The sequence below is a fragment of the Malus sylvestris genome, chromosome 4 (genome assembly GCF_916048215.2).
Source record: "Malus sylvestris chromosome 4, drMalSylv7.2, whole genome shotgun sequence".
NCBI classification, from domain to species: Eukaryota; Viridiplantae; Streptophyta; class Magnoliopsida; order Rosales; family Rosaceae; genus Malus; species Malus sylvestris.
Window position 1 is genome coordinate 11,023,177 of NC_062263.1, and position 19,247 is coordinate 11,042,423.

Below are 19,247 nucleotides of genomic sequence, written 5' to 3' on the forward strand. Positions count from 1 at the left end.
CCGCCACGTGTCAAATCCTTGTCATGGTTTGCATGGCACCACACCGCACCGCTAGTCCCCCTTCACTTTATATACTCACCAACCTCTCCCTTGCCCCGCTGCTCTCTTTTCTCCTCCTCTTCCTCCACCGTGTCTTAACTAAAACTAGCACCGTCGGTTTTGTTGAACCGGTTCTCCACCCTTCATGGCGGTCCAACATCAGTCCAAGTTGATGATTAGTAACTATACTGTGTCGTGGATATCGTTGTTTTTGTTTGTACTGCTCATCCAAGCTATAGGTGGAGGCCGAGCCGCCCGGTTGGAGCGGTGGGACTCTGGAATCCGGTTGCCATCCGAGAAAGATAAACCGGAAGATGTTCATCACAAAGAACCGGGTACAAGATGGGCGGTTCTTGTAGCCGGTTCAAACGGGTATGGAAACTACAGGCATCAGGTAAATATAACATTTGTGATAACCAAGGGAAGTTTATTTCATATTTTTTTTTAATTTTTTAATTTGTAAATATAACAATTTCTTTGTTCTTGGGGACTTACACTTTAATATTATCATGTATATTCAGGCGGATATTTGCCACGCATATCAGTTACTGAAAAAAGGTGGGCTTAAGGAGGAGAACATAGTGGTATTTATGTACGACGACATAGCCAAGCACTTAATGAATCCGAGGCCGGGAGTTATCATCAACCATCCTCAGGGTGGTGATGTTTATGCCGGCGTGCCTAAGGTACAATTTTTATTTTTTATTTTTTGAAATCAATAGATAACTATTTGTATATGCAGATAGATCATATATATATATATATATATATATATATATATATATATATATATATATATATATATATATCTAATATAGTGTGTGAATTCTACATTTAATACTGTATACTTTGGTGTGACATGGATATGGATAGATTTTTTTTAATATGCTTTCTTAATTTTGAACCGTTCATTGATTTTGTAAGTAATTAACAGTGGGTAGGGGAGCTTAGGTTTTTTTCTAACCACGGAGTGGTGAGCTAGTAGATTGGTAAGGACAAATCAAAAGCTAATACAAGATTAAGATGAGGACATTCAAATTTTCATTTGGCCCTACTTATGCTTTTCTTTTAGTATTTCTTTATTCTTAAACCAATTAAAAGGATTTGAAGTTCTTTCAGAAGATAAAAGAATATTAACAAGTCTATCGTGCATATACAAATCAAATTTTGCAGATGCCGAACCAAAAAAGAAAAAGATAAAAGCCTAACATATTCCATGGTTTAAAGGGGATTCCTGCGGGCTGAGCTTAAAAAGCAGTATGCGGCAGTGTTTCATGTTTGACATTTTGGTTTTAACAACCTTCTAGGGAGCTTTTGATAACCATTTTATTACTTAGGCAGTGTTTCAATTTTTGTGCTTAAGATATGGGGAAATGACTCAAATGAGAAATGAAGAGCGGGGAAGGATTAGTTTTTCACTTTCAAGATTTCGTTTTCAATCATCCTTTATTTGTTTCTCATCCCGATCACCATCCCTCTACTCTTTTTCTCCATATACTTTTTGCATATCTCAAGCACACACACACCAAAAAAAAAAAAAAACACTTTAATCAGATAAGATGGAATCAAACTCGTCCTTTTTAACCCAAAACAGTCTTTTTCTTTTGGGTGGTGCTATCTACACACTAATGTTTACCTCCCACATACCCCTTGTTAATTTTTGTCATTTGATCTTCTTCAATTTATTCGATCCAATGACAGGAAATTGAGAAGGGTGTGAATGTCAAGTAAAAGAGGTGTGCATATAGCATCACCCTTTCTTTAAAGCAACTCCAAAATGCTGCTAAGAACATTCTTTCATTTTGTTTGGAAAACAAAGATCTATACATCTATGATAAATTAGATTATATATTTGTCATGTTAGTTGTGTGTACAGGGTTTCGCTTCTCTTACTTTCTTCCCTTCCTTTCTTTGTTCTTTATACAATACAACCATAAGAGTAGGAGAGGATCAGGTCGCCATGGTGGCGTCTTGGCACAATAATTTAATATCATGTGGAATAAGATCTATCAAAGTCCTTTTCCAGGATGTTCTTAATCACTGGAGTTGCAAGTTGTTTTTTGCCATTTAGTCTCGTTCACATTTTTGCACTAATGGTTCTATTGTAGGAGAAGACTATTAGTGCAAGAAAACAAGGTGGTATTGCAGCATCCCTATTAATGTGTGACCTATGTTTCTTGTGTAATTTAAGCTTTGCTTTTTGAATGCTTTGTGGATGCTTGAGAAGGGGATTTTTTAACCCTGAGAAAGGGAGTTGTTTGGCACTTCGAAGAAAATTATCATTTTACCCTTTATATTCTACTTTGTTTTTTTCTAAATGTTTTCATGATTCAATTTTATTTATGGTGGCCCTTTGCATTCATAAACTAAATTCGGAAGTTTGACAAAATAATTGGTAATTTGAAGAGTATTTTCTGAGTTATTACCCTTATTGAATTTTTGGGTTTAAGTTAACTAATCTCCAATCCCCAAAATCTTTGGGTTGAAAAAAGAAAAATTATACTCTCGTGATTACAAACGTGTCTTGTATTTTTGTATAGTTTTGCGTTTTTTGGTGAAGCATGAGTCCCAAGCTAAAGTAACAGAAAATAGCCTAAAACACCAAGATGGTTCTTAAACAAGGTATTTACTAAAGAGCCCAAGGCCTAATTTTTGAGAGCTACTAGACCCACTCCATTATCTTATTTATCCACCCACATTATAATTCCACCCATCATAAAAAGTTAAAAAATTAAAATGCTATTTTCCCACCTACTTTTATTCCTAAAGTATCCTCATTAGCACTCTTGCTCCGCCGCTTGTCTTTAAAATTATTGCACCAGTGGAGAAATAATTTTAGAGCACTCAGTGACAGACTTTGCACCATTTTTTTCTACTGATCGAACTCAAAACCCTTTATAGAAGATTATCCTTCCTTGGTTCTTCCACAATTGTGTATTTAAATATCAGCACCTGTACATATGCAGTAAGTCCACATTACATGTCAATTCATTCTGATATCCATTGTTGAAATATCCAACCAAAACAAAATCATTAAACTTGAACCAGAGAGTGGCTGCAGAAAGTGGAGAAGAAGCATACTCTGGTTGCTTGGTTTTTGGGTTTGTCTTCTTCTTTGCAATTTTTATGAGAATTAATTTGCAGTAAACGTAGAAAATAGTGTGGAACCAGAACAATTTCAAGTTGAGTCGCACTGGGATTTTATCGGCTGAGTTAGGGCTTAAGGAAAGATAAATCGTTTGTGAACAGAAGGTTGTCTTTGCAAGTGGTCCTTTACCACACAGCGGTGGAAATGTATTGAGCTTTTGCATGACGGCATGGGTACAAACCTTGTCGATGACTAATCTAACATAATTTATTGTTTGATAAAAAAAAAAAAAGACAATGGGTTATCTTTTAAAGTCTGTATCTGTTATTTTACAAATGAGCAAACTTGTAATTAGAAATTTTATTAAAAGTGGGTGGGCAAATAAGAAACTGGAGTGGGAATAACAACACTCTTCAATTATAGAACAGTTGTCAGCGTACGCTGTACAGAGATTCTACTGGGAACAAATCTCAGTACTTCACGCAGAAGAATTTTGTGCAATTCTAGTGTTAAAGCTACTTGAGAACCACGACCTTTTTGCATTTTAACATAAGTCTTAATTTAGAAGATTGCGTGCATTAACAAATGTAGTTTGCATATTATTGTGGTTATAGTCAGTCACTTAATTGGTAATAGTTGAGCTTCTACTTCGAATTCCATATGTTTGTGAATAATTTATTTTGGTTCAACTGCTTTAGGATTACACTGGTGAGCAAGTAACCGCAGCGAATCTGTATGCAGTCCTCCTTGGGGACAAAAAGGCCGTGAAGGGCGGCAGTGGGAAGGTTGTGGACAGCAAACCTAATGATAGGATCTTTTTATACTACTCAGATCATGGGGGTCCTGGTGTCCTTGGTGAGTTCACTACCTCTTCTTTGACATCTACGGTACCATTGTTTTATTTTTTTGGTTACATATATATTACATAGGAGAGATCGAACACTTCCCAACCTCCCACCGTAGCTCACCACTTGTGCTAACTCAGCTTATATTGTATCATTATTGTGAACACTACTTCATGATCATGGGTTGTTTCATACGCATATATAGTATAGGGTTAGATCTAGTCTTATTTTCTTGTTTTGGCTTGCAAGAGGAATAAAGTTAGGTTTGTTGCGTAGCATATTAATTCATGTGATCTGAAGTTGGAATCCATTTGAGAGGAGATGTTGCCGTCATCTTGCCAACCTTACTGCTCACTTGAGAAAAGCTGTAAAATGAGAGTAAGGACTCACCAATTTACAATCTGATTGTAGGGATGCCAAACATGCCCTTCCTTTATGCCATGGATTTTATTGAGGTTTTGAAGAAGAAACATGCATCGGGGAGCTATAAAGAGATGGTAAGTAGATCATTTTCTATTCTCACTTCCTTTGGTATTCAAGGTTAAGATGGTTAAGCGCATGAGCACAATTGCATTATGTGCAGGTTATATATATAGAAGCTTGTGAGAGTGGGAGCATATTCGAAGGCATTATGCCAAAAGACCTTAACATTTATGTGACTACAGCATCAAATGCACAAGAGAACAGCTTTGGAACTTACTGTCCTGGGATGGACCCCCCACCACCACCTGAATATATCACTTGCTTGGGGGACTTGTACAGTGTTTCTTGGATGGAAGATAGGTATGCATTCTTGGTCTTTCGAAGATGAGAAATAAATCTGTAATGTCAAATTTCAAAATAATTAAGAAACTAATTTGACTATAAGTTATTCGAAAAATAAAAACAAACATATGTACATGGTATGGTGTGTATTGTTTGGAGCATATGTTGAACAAAGTACGCAAGATTTGTAACTTCTATATGACCTTGTATAAGTCTATTTTATTAAATCTCCTTTTTCTTTAACATTCAGCGAGAGGCACAATCTGAAGAAAGAAACAATTGAACAACAGTATCTGGTGGTGAGCTTACAATATCTGAACTCAACTTCTTGATTCTGGACCTAATGTACAAGCCAACCATTAAATTAAATTGAATTCCAATATGCATGCGTGAGTTGTTGCAGGTAAAGCAACGGACCTCCAATTCAAACAATTACGATGTGGGATCGCATGTGATGGAATACGGGAGCAAAAACATTACACAAGAAAAGCTGTATTTGTACCTAGGTTTTGATCCTGCCTCTGTGAACTTGCCTCCTAACAACGGCCAATTAGAAAAGCCTATGGAAGTTGTCAACCAGAGAGATGCAGAGATTTTCTACATGTGGCAAATGGTGAGCTTCTTCCCACAATCTCTTTTCCACTATCACATATACAAGTAAAAGTACAAAAAAAAAATTGTTCTACATTTAGATTTACGGTGAGGTTACCGTTCAATATTTACTTGTGTTTTACAGTACAAAAGATCAGAACATGGATCTGGAAAAAGTAGAGAAATCCTCAATGAGATCAAAGAAACAATGAGGCATAGGACTCACTTGGATGCAAGCATTCAGTTCATTGGAACATTTCTCTATGGACCCGGAAAAGGTCCCTCTACACTCAATTCTGTGAGAGCTCTTGGTCAACCCCTTGTGGACGATTGGGGATGCTTAAAATCTATGGTAATGACTTACCCTAACCCTTTTGATTATTCAATTGTACAGTTTCAAGATTTAATTCCAAGGTTAAATTTTGAATTACAGGTTCGTGTGTTCGAAACACACTGCGGGTCATTGACTCAGTATGGCATGAAACATATGCGCGCATTTGCCAACATCTGCAACAGCGGAGTATCTGAAGCCGAAATGGCGGAAGCTTGTTCTGCCGCCTGCAACGGGCATGAAGTTGGCCAATTGCATCCTTCCAACAAAGGCTATAGTGCCTGAACGTTGAAAATATGCAAATCATAAAGATGTCACACTCATGCTATCATAATAGTGTCAATATGCTTGTTGCTAAATGTAGAATCTAAGTCTAGAACTGTAAGGATATTATGTATTGCAAGAATATTATGTTTTAATTTTGTGTGTAGTGGGTACAAGAAGAGATGTGGATCAAATAGTAATGATATGGTGGCTAAGTTGAGATTCTAATTTTCTCAGAACGCACGAATGTAGCGATGCCGGATCCGCATCTGAGAACAATTCTATAGGTTTATTTCCATTTGGTGAAGGAATCGAAACAACTAGAATCGTATCAGAGGTTGAGTTGCCTCGGATTTGTGGCACTCCTACGTTGCTTTCTCCTTACCTTCTCATCCCGTAGGGGTTCCATTTTTTGTTCTGTGTAATATCCTTTTGTTAAGGAATTTTGAGGGAACCAAACGTTCACCGTCAAGGGTAGGATCTAATTTTAGATCTTCAACAACAATTAGTGTGGGGGCGAAAGGACCATTACCCAACTTGCATCTTGAGGAAAAGCAGTGCAAATTTCATGGGGAAATTTGGAAAAATAACCAAAATTTAGACCTCATGTAGGATTATAGCCACAATTTTAAGTTTATGATAATTATAACAAAACATTGATACAAAAATACTAATATACCTTTTAAATAGAAATTAAGAGATAAGGAGAGTGTTTGAATACAGATCCTAAAAAGCTCAAACACAAGGATTTTCTCAGTTTGATTGCATGATAAACAAAACTTGTTATCTGGTTAAGATGGTGGGGAGGGTTAATTTGTTTATCTAGACATCTTGCTCTTGTTTTCGAGGCAGAATGTCCCGAACAAAGGATTGAACATCATGGGTATCCTAGTTTTCTGGACATGATTTCCTCTCCTCGTTTTGTGTTTGCCCCGTAAGAGGGTTATCAACTTTTGGTTATAATTATCATAAATCTCAAAGGATAACTATAATTCTATTTGAAGTCCAAATTTTGGTTATTTTTCCAAATTTCCTCAATTTCATTTTCTTGGTATGGTAATTTTTTGGCTCTATGGATATTTCTCTTTGGTTAGAAACCGCCATTTTTTACATAGAACTTTCTTGCCCCTATTTACATGAAAATACCATCTTACCTTAAGGCTGTGGATTTTCTTGAACTATTTCAAATATTGAGAAATAATGCTTGGTCATTGTTGTGGGATACAAAGTATGTGATTAGTTGTGAGTAAAAAACAGATTCTGGGTCATAATAACCATTTTGTTTTTACTTTTTTTTTAACTGAAATCTTGTTTGGTAACTACATTAACAAATTGCGTGTGAATTAATATCCAAATGGATAGGTGTTAGGTTTTTATCTATGCATCTTGAGTTAAAAACTCCTCCTCTTCCGTAAGTTATTATAATATATAGTTTCAAACTCTATTTCCTCCCCTTACGAATAGGGAAAAAAAATTACTTTATGGAAAATGAAAACCAAAAAGCTATTTTATGAAAAATAAAACTAATTATTAATGAAGATTTCAGTTTTCAGTTTTCTAAAAAGTAAAAACTAAAAATAGAATGATTATTAAATGCCTCTAATAATTTACAATGGCAAAGCCATAGAGGTGCAAGAAAGTGCTACCGCACCTTCGATTGTTGGAAATTAACCCTCAGAACGAGAATATGTCCCTCTGGTTCCTCTAAACCTGAATGGAAACCTGCAATTCCGTTTGTTGTTGCGTTGTTCAGCAGCCGCTGCTGCCTGCATCAACCTGCTCTACTCGTAATCATTGTTACGAGTCGAATATGTCGTAGCTTGCATGACGTCTCTTTCTGCAATTTGACCTTGCTTTGGAGTTGTTTTGTTTGTTGCAATTTGTTTTACGAATTGAAGAAATGCTAGACTTGGTATTCGTGTCGTGTTAGTTGAATATCAGAGTGTGCCATAACCAAGACTACAAACTAATACTAATAAGAATATTATTAAACAAACCAAAATGCCGAAACAAATACATAACCCTAGGCTACATTGTGACTAACTTGTTCTCAACTGAATAACAAGCATGCTATTTATAATAAACTAATCCCAATCCCAAAAGGTAAGAGACTGAAACCCTAATGCTAACGAGCTATGCCCAAAAAACCAAACATACAAATAAACTAAAATACTAATATTTTCCAACACCCCTCGTCAAACTCATGGCAGTATACGACATGGGTTTGCAAGTTCGCATCTCCATTAGGTGGACCGGCATGCAACTTGACTGGACTTGACTTGACTTAACTTAACTTGACTGACAAACTGGCAAACTTGACTTGACTGGATTGGCAAATTGATTCTTACTGGCAATCTGATTCTGGTTGGCAAACTGATCCTGATTTAGACTGGCTAGTGTTGAGAGTATGGAAAGAACCCGTCACTAAACGGACGAGTTCCATATCTCAATTGTAGCAATGAACAAACACAAACACTATCACTCGAGTGGTCACAATTCCAAGCACTCGAGTGCATCGGAACTCCAATACAATTGTCAGATAAAAAAAAACAACAACAAACAACAAAGACAAGAATTACCAACAGTAGTTGCAAATAGTTTGATGGGTGTGACTTTTAGTTGCAGCGGCATGATGACGACATTATGTGATGGTGGTGGGATTCTGGTGCAGCGATGAGTGATCGGGTTTGTGCAGGCATGCAACAACATATCAGCTTCTGGATTGGGTTACAACTGGTGAGATGACACAGGTTGTTGAGGCAGAATCTGGTGCGTGGACTCGACTGGTTTGGCCACAAGCGGTGACTACAACTCCAAATTCAGTTTTTTATTGTTGGTTTTTCTGCTTACTAAACCTTGAATCTACTCTAATACCAAGTTGAATATCAGAGTGTGCTATAACCAAGACTACAAGCTAATAAGAATATTATTAAACAAACGAAAATACCGAAACGACTACATAACCCTAAGTTACATTGTGACTAACTTGTTCTCGACTGAATAACAAGCATGCTATTTATAATAAACTAACCCTAATCCTAAAAGGTAAGAAACTGAAACCCTAATGCTAACGGGCTAAGCCCAGAAAACCAAACATTCAAATAAACCAAAATACTAATATTTTCCATGTTTATGTCGTTTTCGTGTCATACCCGATACGTTAATGGGTCATGTTGTGTAACACCTGTTAAAAGGAACGTGTAATATGACCCGACCCAATCCAACCCGCTAATATTAATAGGTAATCTGACTTGCTAATTTAAACAAACAAATAATTAAATGAAAAACATAATACTAAATTCGTATATTCATACCACACTGTCAGATAAATATTACTTCAAAACATAAAATTATATTTCTTTTTCAAGTATCACATAAATATTAATTAATGTAGAAGTGTGAATATATATATATATATATATATATATATATATATATATATATATATATATATATATAGTTTATGTGATTATAGTGGCGAATGTCAAAGTTGAGTGTAAATATATATATGCTTGTAATGACAAGCTTTACAACATTCATGAATGGCTCAACTTTGACATTCGCCACTTTAATCACATAAACTATAGATCAAAATTTAACCGTTGATTATCATTCACATTTACGCTCATGAAGGGTTCAACTTTGACATTCGCCACTATAATCACATAAACAATAGATCAAAATTTAACCGTTGATTGTCATTTACATTTACGCTCCATTCTTCTCTTCAAAAAAAATTATTTTTTTCAAATTTTGTTTTCCTTTCAAACATTATCTTTTAGAAGGTGCATGAAGATGAACAATTTCCATTGTTGATATTACGTTTAGAGTTTTACTGTTAGTGAAAATATTGCTGGGAGTTTATAAATCTCTAGAAACTATACAAATATCAACTTATATTTCAGTTAACCGTAAATATCGGAACGTGATATCAAAAATCCAAACCGTTCATTTATCTATATTCGTTAAAAGGTCATGTTGTCAAAATGAAAATCTGGAAAACAAATCTGAGAAGAGTAAAGCGTAAACGACAATCGATCTGAACCATTCAACTTTCTTACTTTTGTCACACTTCTACAATAGTTATTATGAATTTTATTAATTTTGCACTAAAAAAAACATTATTCATCAGGGTTTAGATGGTTTTAAAGAATCTAAATGATGATGTAACCATCCTATATGCGTGGAGGATTTACACGAGCTTTTATATATTCTTTCACATTTTTCACACTTGTAATTATTGTGAATTTTTATTTATTTTGAAATCCCCTAAAATTCCTATTAATGAGGGTTTGTAGGGTTTTAAAAATTCAAACGACAATTTATGACACACCCCGACACGGAATGTCTACTTGGACTCTGAATTGAGTTGTGGTGACCGACACCTGGAGAGTGACGAAGCCATAAAGTGCAGTGTAGTGGAAGAAGAATATGAATAAATTTAAACCTAAAAGTGCCTAATCAAAAGAGTGCACTGGTGAGTAGGATTGAACCCATTTCACATATGATGTCAGAGCATAAGACAATATAGTAAATAGGATGAGAGTTATACCACTGAAGGTAACCATCTCCTGAGATTTGCCAGAGTCCTCGTTTACACTTAAGCACAGCTATTAAACCTGGAGGAGCGAAAAACAAAGTTGAGTGGGTCAGAAAATAATGTTTTGTAAAAACTTTTTCAAAAACAATATAACCTCTCGCTGTAAAACCAAGTATAGTTTCCAAAAATATACGTACTACGTATAATAAGAAACTAATTACCGTAACTTGCAAAATCTTAAGAAAATCAATAAAGTATAGCTATCAAGGTAAGCACAAGGTGACTGAAATCACATAATCTTGAAGTAGTAAACACAACATAACGAATGCTCATCAACCTATGTTGACAAACGAGTTCGTACAGATAATCTCTGAAACGAACATGACTGAGTGTAATCAATGCGCTCTAGTACTACGATCACATGAAGGGTGGCAGCGAAGTGCGATCACATACGAGTCGGAATTGCCTAATGCAATTTGTATGATAGGTCTGGCACCTGGGCGAGTACTAACACTAGGGTGCAACAATGATGAGCAGATAACATAAATATAATCATGCCATAACAATTCAATAATTGTAGTCAACAAAGTAACTTACCTGCACATCTCGTAGGATTATTTTAGCATTTCACAACAACACAACAAGTCTTGTAACATTAATTAATCATAGCTGTAAAATATAATCATGGTATCTCACGCATACCTGTGAACCTATAGGGTTCATAATAATTTCCTAAATTCAGTCATTTCGCCACTTCATGTAATTTATTCTAAGCAAGGCATACGTGGTAAATTCTTTTCAAAGTATAACTGGAAACTAGTAAGTTTGTGTATACTTGTAAAAAGAAATGACCCACTCACAGATATGCAGTCGAAATGAAGCCTCCGAACCTTGCTTAATCCCGTACACCCTCGGGATACGTTTCCCGTATATGTGAAATTACTAATTAACTTAGTTTAATAACACATAAATGGAAACTTAAATAAAACGTTCGTAGTTTGCTCAAACATAGGGTTTAAACATACGAAAATGATCTACTCGACGCCATGGACCCACACACGTCGACCACATGCCAGCTAGAGGCTGGACGCACTGTCATGCGCTGCCACAAGTGGGTGCACAGGTAGCCACGTGCCCAAGCGCCGCCACAAGTGGGTGCACAGGTAGCCACGCGCCCACGCGCCGAGCATAGGGGAGCTACCTACGCGTCACGAGTACAAACATACTCGCCTTCTTCACGGGCTCCTATGTTTTACAGGGTGAAGGTTCAACTTCCTGAGCTCATATCGAGCTCGATTCTCAACCAAATTCAATGCTACAAAAACCAATTTAAAGATAAGAACGTATTGTCCTAAGTTGATTTCTAACTCGATAGCTAACCAAACTTAGTGATTCAAAAGTCATTTTGAATTTAGGAATATAGAGAACAAGTTTATACCTATTAGGAGTCCAGTTGTGGTCGAGGTTGGTCGAAAAAATGAGCTGAAAGTGACCAAATGGTCACGGTTCCTTGGCTAGAAAATTGAGCAATCTCCCCCCTTCGAGTTTCGTGTGCTAAAACGTTTGTTCAAAATATGTACACGAGATTAATATCAACCCAAAAGAATGAAATGAAGATTCTTAAGGTTTCCCGAGGCTTACCTAAGCCATGAACGACAAGAACTCGTCGGAAAAGCTTCGGGAACAATGGTGGTTCCATGATGCATGGAAAGAAAAAAGAGGAGGGACCTCTGCCAGGTTTTGTTTCGAGATAGAGGGGACTCGAGGGTAATGAGGCCACCGGAGAATGAACCACGGTGGTGGAGGTCACGATAATGGTGGTTCGGTGTGCATGTGTGTATGTTGCGGTGAATGAGAGAGAGGTCTCGGGTTACAGAGAGAAAAGGAAGAAGAGAGGGAGGAAAGGGAGGGTTCTTATTGGGTGGACAGAAAAAAGAAAGAGAGAAAAGACTTGATTGGTGGGGAGGATTTTGGGGAAAGTTAATTGGTGGTTTGTGTGAAGAAAGAGGACTGAATCCCACTTTTTAAGAAAAGGATTTGAATTTCAGATTATGTACAATTTTTTTAATGTACACAAATTTGTTTCCTTATAGTGTTTCACACTGATAATTTGTACGGGCGTGTACAAAAATACCTATAATTAACCAACTTTAACGGAGCGTAACTTTCGCGTTACAAATCCGATTCTGGCCTAATTCGCACTCACGTGTTCGCAATGATGAGTACTAAATAACTACGGCCCTAGAAAAAAAAAACTAAAAGCCGAAACCACGTCCACGTCAAATTCCACTTTTGACCAAAAAGGGTAAAAACGTCAAAACACATCAATGAAAAAGAATTTCCAGTGAAAAGTAGGGATGGGTCGTCACAATTTACCCATCTCAAAACGTAGAGAATGCGATCATGAGCATTTACATATTGTTTTCACATTTTTTGCACTTGTAAAGTAATTATTATAATTTTTTAATGTGTTTGGTATTTTTAAATTACTTTAATATTTTTATATTTTAATGTGTTTTATAATGTTTTAATCTCACTTGTAAAAGGATAACATTTATGTATATGATTGTATGAGAGAGAGTAAAAAACTTTGTTAGGTCATTGACTCTAAAATTGAAAGTCTGTCTTTTTGCCTATACTAGTAGATTTGAATTTATCCGATTAATGATAATAAGAAACTCTCATAATAAAGATAAATAAATAAATAAAACTTAAATTTTTTTAACTTATATAGAATAAAAATAGAATAATACATATTAATATAGGGTGATTTTGTGTAAAATCAATAAAAAGTTACAATATTAACAATATATCAACAATATTTATGTTAATTATAAATATGTCAATCATGTCTAGTAATACTTAAATGCACCTAAAATAAACAAAAAATTACAAAATCTGCCACTGTAGCTGACACCCACTTCAGCTGATACTCCATTTCTCATAGTTTTATATTTTGCAATAAGTCAATACGAATTTTGTTTTTTATATTTGGATTCAGACACTGCATTGTAGTGTCCATTTACTGGTTTTGTTTTCTCCATCACTCACACGCCTCTTACATGTTCCCTTTTACATTTAGATTCAAACGCTGCAATGCAGTGTCCATTTCCTAGTTTAGTTTTTTTACTTTTGGATTCAGATGCTGCGTTATAATGTCTGTTTCATGGTTTTGTTTTTTCCATCACTCACACATCTCCTACACCTCAAATCTCGTGTGACTCTTGATTTTTACATTTAGATTCAAACACTGTAATGCGCAATGTCTGTTTCCTGCTCTATTTTTTACATTTGGATTCAGACATTGTAATGCAGTGTCCATTTCCTAGTTCTATTTTTTACATTTGGATTTGGACACTGCATTGCAGTTTCAATTTCCTAGTTTCTTTTATTTTCTTTTTGTTGAGCAAACTCCTCCATATAAACCAAGGGTGAGAGAGTGATAGAATATACATGTTTTAACTATTTAACTATCTATAAGATTAAGATCATCTCTAAATCAGTTCTATATTGGGGATAGAAATTCAACGGCCAAAACTTTTTCCTATTCTACTCTTTCTTGTTCTTTATCTTTGAGATTTCCTTTTACTGTAACTTTATTTATCTCTTTATAATTCTTCCATAGTTATGAAAAAGAACTCTGTAACCAATAGACATCGGTTTGGACGGCCCTTCTCTTTGTTGTTTTGTTATGGTCAGCTGAGATTTTAGGGTTAATGGACTTGCAATTAAGGGATGTGGCGATGCTGAGGCTGATTTTTAGGGAGTGTAAGGTGAGGAACCTACAATTGGGGTTGTGGGTTGGGTGGGTTGTGGTTGTGTTATGGCTGATTTTGAGGTGAGGTTGAATTTGATTTGGAATTTGGGGGGCTGGTGGTTCGAGGTTGAGAGCTTCGAAGTGAGGGAGAAAGAAAAGAGTTTAAGGGAATAGAGGAAAAAGAAGAGATTTTGGCCGTTAGATTTGTATCAATTGATGAGAACCATCAGTTTGGAGGATCCCTACAAAACTAATCCGAAGAGGATCTAAATCCTTACCTATAATCGTTTAAAGCGCATACGACATTTACAGAGAGAGTGTCACACCCCAGACCCAAGGTCAGTAAAAAAAATAACCCCTCGCCTAGCGCGCGAGTAAAAGGAAAAAGAAATACGAAAAACTAAATTTCTCTTATAACAATAATCTCGATAATCCTTACATGATGTACAAAAATACATAAATTCCTTAAATTCCCTCGTCTAACACAACCGCAGTTCATCTAGAACATGTCTTGCCAAATAACTCGTCTGTAAAATTTAAGGTGAGGGGTCAACCACCATTGTCTAGTGAGTAGAATAGGTATGTAATATGCTAGTCAAGCAATGTCATTTTACGCACGCTAGAAAGTACGAGAATAATATAAAACTTTTGCCACATAATTCCATATCACATCATCCCTTTACGTGTTCATTATATCTTTCATAAATTGTAACTTGCCATGTGACCCCTAATGGCCATTTTGCTCTAATGTCTCATGTGCAGCTTACATTTTATCCCTCGGATTAATGAACACCAAAGTGCTCATGTTCATGAACATCTCAAACAATTCTCACTGATCAGATATCTAATAACTCTGAAAATAGTTCACAAAACATGTATATATATATATATATATGTGTGTGTATATATACAGACACATACGCACACATACACATGTATTCTACGTGAGCTCCAAAGCATGCACTGCATGCTAGCTCATTTCCAAAAAAAATCAGAGAAATGCTCCTATAAGAGCAAGTCTACCCCTCTCAAAAAAAAAAAAAAAAAAAAAAAAACTTGCTTCACCCCAACCTATCCATGAGCCCAGCAAGTCACCTAGCTGAAAATCCACTAATCCAATACCCAGTTGAGTTGACATTAGGTTGATGTTAGCCATATGCACTTTTTTTTTTTTTTTGTGTCAGGCGTGGGGGAAATAAACGTGAGTGGGCTCGCATTACCTGACAGGATGTAAAAGAAGGGCCCACACTGGTAGTGCACTAAGGGGGCGAGGGATAAACGCAACGTGGCACGACAATGACCGATGGATTTCCAACGACTAGTTTTCTAGACTGTTGGATTTCCAACGATCAAAAAATTTTGAAATTCAAAACCAATGGCTAGTGACGTGACAAAATCTGGACCGTTCGATTTCTAGATTAATAGTCTAGGTTTTTTTACCTAAACAAAATGTCAGAAATCTTACCGTTGGCCATGTGTCCAGTTTTTGCTGTTGGATTTCAATTTTTTTGAAATCCAACGATCCAGATTAATTAACTTAATAAAAATTTAGAAAAAATATTTTAAAACACAGAAAAAATAAAACGAAATTTTTTTTTTCATTTTTCTATAAATACCTAATCATCTTCATCCACCTTACATTATATTTCAGTATTTTCAATACTTTCAAACAAAGTTTTCATATACTTTTATTTTCATAGTATAGGTCGTCCAAAAGACTTGGTGTGGATGCAAATTTCTTTCTCCTTGATCTTGGACAAAATTGCACCTACAAAACAATTAACACCTTTGGTTAAGGCCAAAAGCCTCACGCGTGCACGATGAATGGGGGGGGGGGGCTTGGGCCGAAGAACCTCCGATGCCAAAGTTAGAATTTAGAGAGAAAATTGTTTAGAGAGTTTTTGGAGTTTTGTAGGAGTGTGGACCTAGGTTTTTAGAGAAAATGGGGTTCAATATATAGAGCATGGCCGGTCCCCCTTTTGAGAAAAGGTGGCCGGCCCTTTGGGGTATTTTTTTGTGTGAAATGGGTGATTTAATTGGTAATTAATGGATTAATTAGGAATAAATCCATTAATTAGCCAATTAACTCAATTTATATGGAATGTTTTGAAGGCTATGAAATAGTTACCTTGTGGAAAATATAGGATGAGGATGGATGAAATAACTTTGAATTTGTTACCTATTTTGGGCATTTTTGACTTGATTGAGGGATGATTGTCCACTGCTTACGCGTAGGAATCCCGATGTGCCTCGAGGGTAATTTTGTCATTTTACCCAAAAATCCACGCGTCGCCTCTTGATTATTTTTGTCTCCACAAATGTCCCCACACCTGTTGAGCTACTCATAAGAAAAGGCAGCAGATGTAGAGATCTTCTTGCTTGAGGAAACATAAGATTGTTTCCTATTTTGATGTTGATTCCCTCTTTAATTGGAAATTAGATCCTTCTAGGAAAGGGAAATAAATTTCTCTCAAAGCCTATTTAAGTCCACCTTAAGTGGGTTATTAAATCAACTTTAGAGAGCAATTTATTCTACCCTACAAGAGAGAGAGCTTAGAGGATATTTGTTCCCCCTCATTTAGCAATATTCTACATCTTAGCTGTGTAAAGGACCGTCTTTCGTTACTTTCTTCGTCTTCTCCATGCCTCACCAAAGTAAGAAAAAATTTAATTTTCCTTGTCTTTTTCTTGGATAATGCGGTAGTGGGGCAGCCGTCAGGGTGGTGCGGCACGTCGGCTGGCAAGGGCAAAGAGTCGGCTCGGCATAGGCCAATGAGGTGTTGTGGCAGGGACCACTACTTGGGGCGCTTGGCTTGGCTAATGCCAAGGGCAGCTTACGCGGTTAGGGCCATGATTGAGGCGCTAGGGCGCAGTGCTAGGCGAGTTGCATGGCTCTTTTCTTTTAGGCTCTTGGCCCTGACACGGGCCAAGCTGGTGATTGAGAGAAATTAAAAGGTTGCAAGTCTTATAGGCTACTAGAATGCTGGACATACAAGCTTCCTGCTTGCTTGTCTGAGAGAAAAAATGAGGGAAAAGCCAGTATGGGTTGAGCTCTCCTGTTGAGTATCGTGAATGGCGTTGACTACTCAGTTTTCTTCGGCGAGAGAAATGTGGGTTGCTCCCGAAAAAGAAGGTAAAAAGGATCAAAACGGATGCATTGGCTTGTCTGAACGCTGTCGTGAAGCCTATTATGAATGAAGGTGGAAAGAAGAGATTTTCCCCGCCTGCTCAAGAGATGTCAGTTAAGAAAACTGAAGACTTCCTCCGCTGCTTGTGAGGGTCTGCCTGCTGCCAAGAGTCCTGTGATTGACATATTGAGAATGGGAATGAGGCTGCTAGATCTGAGCATATGGTGTCTTCCATATTGAGAATGGCCTGTACAATTGTTGATAGTATTGCTCAATGTAGAGGTCTTGGCATGCCCCCAGTGCCAAAGTCTATGCCAAGACGTCAGTTGGGAGAAAAGTTTGGTTCTTCTTCGGAAAGGCTTACTATTATGAAGAGTGATAACGTGGACTCTGTTGCTAAAGTGGCGCTAAGGCCCACTCCCTTTGCTGCTGAGACTGATTCGCCTGCTGGGAAGGAGGAGACTGCTCGCGTGGGCAGCTGTTAGAAATCCATTAAGCCTACTTCTGTGGAGGCTGCTGAGATCTATGTGCTCTTGAAACTAGATCTGCTTGAAGACATGGACGCTTGTGCCAAGTTTGTTGATGGCGTTTAGAAAGGTTTGTTTGCCCAAGTGTTTTTGCGAAGCATACGACCTAATATAGAACAATTGCTCTGCTTGCTATGTGCAGATATAGCAAGGTTGCCAAAGAGGTGGTGAAGACTAAGGCAATTGAAGCTTATTCCTCGACCGATGAGATCAAAAGGTTGAATTCTCTGCTCGTTGCTTTGAAGGGGTCTAATATGTTTGCCCCTACTTCTCTATAGCTTGAGACCGCTCGCCAAGATATTGTTGACTTGAAGACTAAGCTTGACGCGATCCAAGTTAAGTATACAAGTGCAGACCTTATATACCAGTGGCAGGCATGCTACTTCAGCCTTTGCTAGTTGGTTATAAACATGCTTCCTTTGCTTTTCTTCATCTTCACTTATTTTGTTCATGCCCTAACCTTTAGACTTTATAGACCAGTGGCAAACGTGCTACTTTTCTATAAACAGATAGGCCCGCGTAGCCTATGTAGCCTAAGGTGTTAGTGTAGAAGTTTGCAAAGTTGTTAGCCATAGGGTTGGCAGTCGGATGTCTTACTTACAGAAGTAGACATGTCTGCGTAACCACTAGACTATTAACCTTGGATTTCTCCAATTCTGTAGGTTGCGTAGCAAGTATCACAACACTTTAGGACTTGGTGTAGGTTGTTTTGCGCTTGGTAGATGTGAAGCTTATCGACTACCTAGCACGTCAGCAGTGGATAAAGGTTCGTATATGCATGCTAGCTTGTTTAACCTTTCACAAGAATGTGCGGTTGTATAAGTCTAGTGTTGTTTTATTGCTTGAAGGGCAAGCCGTAAACAGTCTTCCAGAAACCATAGGTTACATTAGTGCACTCGGTAGCAGCTTTAGGGTTCCAGGGCAGTCATCTGTAGGGCGTACTGCGTAATGTGCCCCCTTCGTCTCTAGGGCCTGGTTCCCCACGGATTAGGCCATGAGACCCAAAATCCTTCAGTTAGTTAAGCCTTGAAAAAGACCATTGTGGCTACTTCTAGGAATCTCGGCACAAGCCATCGTGCATCTAGTTATACTAAGGTAGCTAGGCTCATCGAGATATACGGAGTGTAGAGTTTATCCTCCCGTCTTGGAGAGCTGACCTATGTGGGTGTTAGGGAATTGGTTTACCCTCTCGCACTAGAGAGCAATTAGTTTACCCTCTCGCACTAGAGAGCAATTAGTTTACCCTCTCGCACTAGAGAGCATGGTTGGTCCCTCGGGGGGCACAATTCCTAGGATGAGTCTTTAAGAAGGGCGCAATCTTCTTTTGAAGTGCAGAAGTGATTAGTTATTGTAAGCATGCAACCGAGCCAAG

The 19,247-nt window shown here is 37.3% G+C and overlaps 1 protein-coding gene and 1 pseudogene across 1 annotated transcript; one reads left to right on the plus strand and one right to left on the minus strand.

Annotated features, from left to right (window-relative positions):
* Positions 1 to 81: 81 nt before the first annotated feature.
* Positions 82 to 6,078, plus strand: LOC126617747 (legumain). The gene is made up of 9 exons (XM_050285801.1): positions 82 to 433; positions 561 to 725; positions 3,826 to 3,982; positions 4,384 to 4,469; positions 4,556 to 4,755; positions 4,988 to 5,036; positions 5,141 to 5,350; positions 5,474 to 5,680; positions 5,762 to 6,078. Exons 1-9 carry the CDS (start codon positions 185 to 187, stop codon positions 5,942 to 5,944), a joined length of 1,506 nt encoding a protein of 501 aa, XP_050141758.1. The 5' UTR covers positions 82 to 184; the 3' UTR covers positions 5,945 to 6,078.
* Positions 6,079 to 7,382: 1,304 nt separating this feature from the next.
* On the minus strand, positions 7,383 to 12,391 carry LOC126617748 (uncharacterized; annotated as a pseudogene).
* Between the last annotated feature and the right edge of the window lie 6,856 nt (positions 12,392 to 19,247).